Source organism: Oryx dammah, unplaced genomic scaffold (genome assembly GCF_014754425.2).
Source record: "Oryx dammah isolate SB20612 unplaced genomic scaffold, SCBI_Odam_1.1 HiC_scaffold_13, whole genome shotgun sequence".
Taxonomy (NCBI): Eukaryota; Metazoa; Chordata; class Mammalia; order Artiodactyla; family Bovidae; genus Oryx; species Oryx dammah.
In genome coordinates, this window is record NW_024070197.1 from 2,294,287 (window position 1) to 2,300,362 (window position 6,076).

At 53.0% G+C, this 6,076-nt stretch overlaps 2 protein-coding genes across 2 annotated transcripts in view; one reads left to right on the plus strand and one right to left on the minus strand.

Annotated features, from left to right (window-relative positions):
* The window catches only part of OSCAR (osteoclast associated Ig-like receptor), a 6,126-nt gene extending 1,627 nt beyond the window's left edge, over positions 1–4,499 (minus strand). Inside the window, exons 1-3 of the mRNA XM_040251842.1 lie at positions 4,412–4,499; positions 3,590–3,622; positions 733–1,095 (exon numbers count right to left, since the gene is read on the minus strand). Coding sequence (XP_040107776.1) covers positions 733–1,095; positions 3,590–3,622; positions 4,412–4,448 — 433 coding nt within the window. The 5' untranslated portion in view covers positions 4,449–4,499. The remainder of the gene's footprint in view (positions 1–732; positions 1,096–3,589; positions 3,623–4,411) is intronic.
* Positions 4,500–5,237: 738 nt separating this feature from the next.
* Positions 5,238–6,076, plus strand: part of NDUFA3 (NADH:ubiquinone oxidoreductase subunit A3) — a 3,266-nt gene continuing 2,427 nt past the window's right edge. The window contains exons 1-2 of the mRNA XM_040251860.1: positions 5,238–5,637; positions 5,857–5,931. Of these exons, the coding sequence (XP_040107794.1) occupies positions 5,253–5,637; positions 5,857–5,931 (460 nt within the window). The 5' untranslated portion in view covers positions 5,238–5,252. The remainder of the gene's footprint in view (positions 5,638–5,856; positions 5,932–6,076) is intronic.

The window sequence follows — 6,076 nt, forward strand, 5'->3', positions numbered from 1 at the left end:
CCCCCCCCCCCACCCCGCCCCGCTCTCCCTGTCTCCCTGCCCACGTCTCTCCTCCACTGCCGGCCAGTGTCTGCAGGCCCCTCACCTCCTCTGGTCTCCCTCCGCTCCTCCGTGTCTGCCGCTGTCTCTCCCAGCCCCTGTGTGTCTGCCTCCCTCTCCCTCCCACTTTCTCCCACTGTCCCTGTGTTCACTAAAATGCTCCGTTTGTAACCCCCTGGTCGTGCATGTTTCACTCCCCCCGTGGGGCTCAGAGGCTGTGTCTCTCCCCCAGGGTTTCTCCGTTTCTTAGGGACTCTTACTTCCCCCATCAGGGATTGAACCTGCGCCCTTGGCAGTCAATGTTTGGAAACCTAACCACTGGACCCCAGGAGATTCCCGTTAGCGACATTTCCGGATCAATCTGGATGATTCTTTGGGGGTGGGTGTTGTGGGGGGTGGACTGCCCTGTACACAGGGTGTTATAACATCTCTGGCCTCTAACCCCTGTGACGCCAGCAGCACACCCTTCCGCAGTCAGGACAAGCAGAAATGTCTCCAGACACTGCCAGACTCGGCCGGTGGGGGGGGGGAGGCATAAGTACCCCGACTGAGAGTGCTCTCTCTGTGTCTCTCTGTGTAACTCTTTTGGAATGTGTCATTGTGCAAGCTCCTCTCCAGACATACATGGACCCCTCCTTGCCCCTCCATCCCACCTGTGTCTCTTCTCCACACCCCGCTCCCCCAGGACCTCACCTGTCACCAGCAGTTCCAGGGTATCACTGGGGTGGGACCAGACATTTGGCTCCCAGCCTCGCCTCCAGTAGCAGCAGTGGTAACTGCCCCCCTGGGCTGGGGTCACCTCCTCCAGGAAGAACTCCTCCAGTTCCGCAGATGCATCCCGGTAAATCACATCAGTGAGCTCTGCAGACCTGAAGAGTGCAAACCTCCAGGCGGGCTGGGGTGCCTGGCACCTCAAGGTGACATTGACCCCGGGGGTCACAACTGCAGCGGGCTGAGCACCCAGCCACGGCCTGGGGTTGGAGGCTGGGGAGACTGAGTAAGCGTGGCTGCCTGGGTCCTCGGACTTCTTGGGAGCCCAAGGAGATGAGCGGGCAGCTGGAGTAGGAGGAGAAGCTCCTTGAGAATCACTGCCTCTTTCTCAGCCTCAGATCCCTGCTCCTAAAGTAGGGGAGACACTGGACCCCAACCAAGGCTTTCAAAACCGGCTGCACGTCAGAGGAGCGAGGCTCCTATTTTAAACATCACTTCAAGGGATTGGATCCCAGAAATCTGCGAACTCAAATTGTCCTCCAAAATACTTGTAACATGTTCGACATATTTCAACAGTCGCCCAAACTTGCCATCTATCTGGGGGGGGAAAAATTGTTGGATCCCTGCCTCACACACCATTCCCCAAGCAAATTCCAGATTAATGTAAAGAATTATGTGAGTTTTTTAAAAAGCTATAAAAGTATCAGAAGAAAATATAGGAAAATGTATTTATCTTTGGGGTTGAGAAGGCTGCCTGAAAATGTAAAATGAAAAATTCAGAAGGGAAAACTGTTCATTAATTTGGCCGTTTTAACCTTTTAAAGCTGTATATGAGAAAAGACATGTAAATGAAGCTAGACGATAAGTGACTGGACTGTCAGAAATGGCTTATTCATAAATCTCATAGATTGAGTGTAGAGGGACTTTCCTGGTGGTCCAGTGGTTAAGACTTTCCCTTCCAACACAGGGGGTGTGGGTTCCATCACTGGTGGGAGAGTTAAATCCCACATGGCTCGTGGCAAAACAAACAAACAAAAAAAACCATAAAGCAGAAGCAATATTGTAACAAATTCAATAAAGACTTTAAAAAAAAGGTCCACATTAAAAAAAAAGTGTAAAAAGAAATCTGAGAGCCAATTCAACTGAAATTCGGGCAAAACATGAACAGGCAATTCATGGAGGAGGAAGTCCAGCTGACCGAAACACATCTGGGGGTTGTGATGTGAAAGCCACTCCACGATGATACTATTTTTAAAAAGTTAAAACAATAGTAAGACATTTTCGCCTCTCGGGTTGTCAAAAATATAAATACTGGTTAACATCGTGTTTGGGAGAATATATAGTAAAACAGGTGCTTAGGCGCACTCAACCGCACCTTTTGAGACAGCAGTTTGTCAGTTTCTACAAGATACACAAAAGATATGACCAGCCACTCAATAAGTCCACCCTAGACAATCGCACTTACAGGAACATGGAAACTTCACACCGCAATGCGCAGTGCAGCGATGAATGTGAGGGTGAAGGCTGGGAGCAACCGGAATATACATAGAACCCCGCCCTACAATGGTGAATACTAGCCAGCGATTTTCAAAAAGAGAGAGAAAAGAAGTAGAGCCGTCTACAATGACGTGGAAATGTCTGCAACAGCAATTACAAAGTGAAAAATGTAAGGTGTCCAACACCTGACGCAGAATTCCAGTTTTGCTTTGGGGGAAGAAAAAGAAGCAGCACAAAAATACACGTATGTGTTTGAATGCATGGGAAGGTTTTTATAAGGATTCAGAGATTATACAAGGAAGATGAGGAAAGGGAAGACAGCCATTGCTCTACGTCCTTCAATAGGAATTAATGGGGGTTTTTGGACTCGCTGTGCGGCATGTGGAAACTTACCCCACCAGGGAACGAACCCATCCGTGCTCCCTGTAGTGGAAGCGCGGAGTCTCAACCACGGGACCACCAGGGAAGTCTGATGATAATTAATTTTTAAAATCATGAATATATGTTAGCTTTAGCATTTAAAACTTAAAAAAATTGCTAACTAAGGTATTAATGGTTTTCCAGGCGACTCTTATTTGGAGTGTAGTTGGGGGAAAATTGAGAGGAAGAAGAGATCTCCTACATCAGAAACCCTGGAAAGAAACCGAGTCATGTCAGGGTGGAGAACCACACTTTCCAAATGGGGAAATAATGGGTTTTGCCAGCGATCCTGTTTCCTGAGCCCTGCACTTCACCAAGCTCTGAGCCAAGAGTTCTACGCATGTGATTTTGTTAAATCTTCACAACAGCCCATTTTACAGAGTAGAAAATCGAGTGTTAGCATGCAGTGGTTTGTTCAAGGTCATAAATGGATGGGATGGTGAAACCAGGGTCCCCGTTTAGGTCTCTTTCACTCCAATGTGCATGACCTTCCCTACTTCTCTACACTGGCCACTAAAGTGAATACGGGGACTTCCCTGGTGGCACAGTGGGTAAGAATCTGCCTGCCAGTGCAGGGGACATCGGTTCGACCCCTGGTTTGGAAAGATCTCACACGCGATGAGGCAACCAAGCCTGTGTGCTGCAACAACCAAGCCCACGCACCTAGAGCCTGTGCCGGGCTACAATAGAAGCCGCGGCAGGGAGACGCCTGCGGCCACGACTAGAGAAAGCAACGCGCAGCAACCTCCATCCAGCGGCAAAAAGGAAACAAAGTGAGGGAGGGAGGGAGGAGGGAAAGAAAGAGGAGAGGGGAGGGAAGTAAGGAAATCTGGGGGGAGGGTGGGCACCAAAAGGCTGAGCAGTTGGAAATGGGATGTCAGGAACACGTGGGGGAATGGGGGCCGGGGGGAGTGTTACTCACCAGCTGGAGTGCTGTCTGCCTGACACACCAGCCCTACAGAGGGTTGGGGGGAGGGGGCTTGGTCTTGTCAGGGCCTTCAGCTGCTCCCAGCCCCACTTCACTGCGCGCCCAGGAATCTAAGTCCCCGGGCCCTCTTTCCTCTGAGAAACAGGAATCTTGCCCAAACTTCCTCTTCTCTCATCAGCCATAAATTCAGACTTCCAATCTCCACTTATTTCAGAGACCAAAAGTCTGGACAGGCAATTCCCTGGGCATCCAGTGGTTACAGCTAAGCGCTCTCCCTGCCAATGGCTGGGGTTCCATCCCCGGTTTGGGGAACTAAACTCCCACAAGCCATGCCACACAGCCAGAAAAATGAAACAAAGCCTAGACCCAAATCCCTCTTTCCTCTACGCCCAAGAATTCAGGTGCTTGGGCTCCCCCGTTTTTCAGGAGACAATAATCTGAGTGCACGGTTCTCCTCTCTGGGGTTTGGGGGTCTGCGCCCCCAGTTTCCTCCTTTCCCAGGGACCCAGGAGTCTCAGCTGCGGTCTTTCTGTTATATCAAGGTTTAGGACTGGACAGTCCCTGTTCCCAGGAATTCAGGTCCCTAGCCTTCTCTTGCTCCAAAATCTAGAGCATCCTGCTCCCCGACTTCCTCCTCTCCCAGGAACCCAGGAATCTGGGACCCCTGTGTCCTCTTACCTTAGGATTCAGGGGTCGGAGCCCCAGTCCTGTTATTCTAACCTAGAATCCCCCTGAACCCTCAGCTAGTGCTGCACCTGCCCTCAGGGAGACCCCAGCCCAGCCTGGGACCCAGGGGGAAGAGGGTAGGTGTCTCACAGAGAGTCAGCAGCTGCAGGCTCAGCATCTCCGCCATAATGGGCAGTTGACTGTTGGAGCGGGAAGAGCAGCCCCGGCTCACCGTGCCCGGTCCCCTACCGGGAAATGAGGCAACTTCAGAAAATCAGAGCCGTGCTCAGGGAAGGGAGGAGGAGCGAGGTGAGGGCCCCTGGGTAATTGTGTCATAGCCTTATAGTGCTGTGGGAAAAGTCGGGAGAGTGGGAGGTCATCACTGTTGTGCTCATTAGGCTAAAAAAAAAAAAAAGTTAGCACCTATTATGTATCAGACCCTGTGCTGCACGGTTGGGGGCGGGGAGACACAGGAGAGTCAGACCCCATTACTGTGCTCCAGTAGTCCCCAGCCTGCGATCAGAAAAGCCACATCCCGACCAGGTTAGTTAAAACAAAGCGATGTGCGCTAGAATGAGGGGCTTCCGTGGTGGCTCAGACAGCAAAGAATCTGCCTAAGATGCAGGAGACCTGGGTTCCATCCTTGGGTCAGGAAGATCCCCTGCAGAAAGGAATGGCAACCCGCTCCAGTAGTCTTGCCTGGAGAATCCCATGGACAGAGGAGCCTGGGGGGCTACAGTCCATGGGGTCGCAAAGAGTTAAACATGACTGAGCCACAAACAGTTTCAGTACTTCTTCACAGGCTGGAGATCACACGGGGCGCTGTGGGAGTCCACAGAAGGTCCCTAACCCGTCAGGAATGAGAGTTAGGGCTTGCAGGACGAACTGATTTTGAGCTAAGACCTCAACTGATAGATTGATCATTTTGTCCTTTCGCAGACTCCGTTTGCCCATCTGTAGGTAAAGATGGGCTCTCAGGAGTAAACTATAAATGAGGACTGATGCACTCCGTTTTAGCTCGGCTGCAGTAGGACTGGAAGTTACTCCTCCGGAACGACGTTCTGAGAAAAGCGAACCTTGGCAGGTGCGCCGAGACAGGCTTGCGTTTAAACCCACAGCGTCGCCTCCTCTTCTACAGCCTTCAGCACCGACCGCTGTTCTGCAATACTGCGCACGCGCTGACTCAGCCCGTGGCGGCTCGAGGGTCGAGACTACAACTCCCAGAGTGCTTCGCGCCGCCACCGCCTTGGGTAGTCGTTCGGCGCCACTGCGCAAGCGCGGACTCGGACTGCGGGGGCCTTGCCTAGGGACCACAACTCCCAGAGTGCTCCGCGTCCTCGCCGCCGCCGCCGCCGCCGAGACCAAGATGGCTCAGAGTAAGTTCGGGTTCTGCCGGCGCGTGAAGCTGGTTCTAGGAGCCCCGGGTGGTGCAGGGGTTAGGGCAACGCGGAGCCCCTGTTGAGCCAGTGGGGTCCGGGCCGGAGTGGGGTGCGGTGGTTACGAGGGGCCTCCTTCAGGGCGGTGCTGACGGAAGAGGGGTAGAGGTCACCGGGGGCATCGCCTGCGACGGTGACCCTCCTCCCCCATCCTTACAGGAGTCGCAGCCTTCCTCAAGAATGTCTGGGCCAAGGAACCGGTGCTGGTGGCATCCTTCGCCATTGCGGGCCTCGGTGCGTGAGTGTCCCTGGTGCGAACGCGCGTCACCCCCAACCGGCGTCCCGTAGAGGTCCCATCGCTCCCCGCCCTTCATTCCATCCTGTACCGCGAACCGTGTCCGCCCGTCATTCCATGCTGTACCCCGAGCCCCGACCCGAG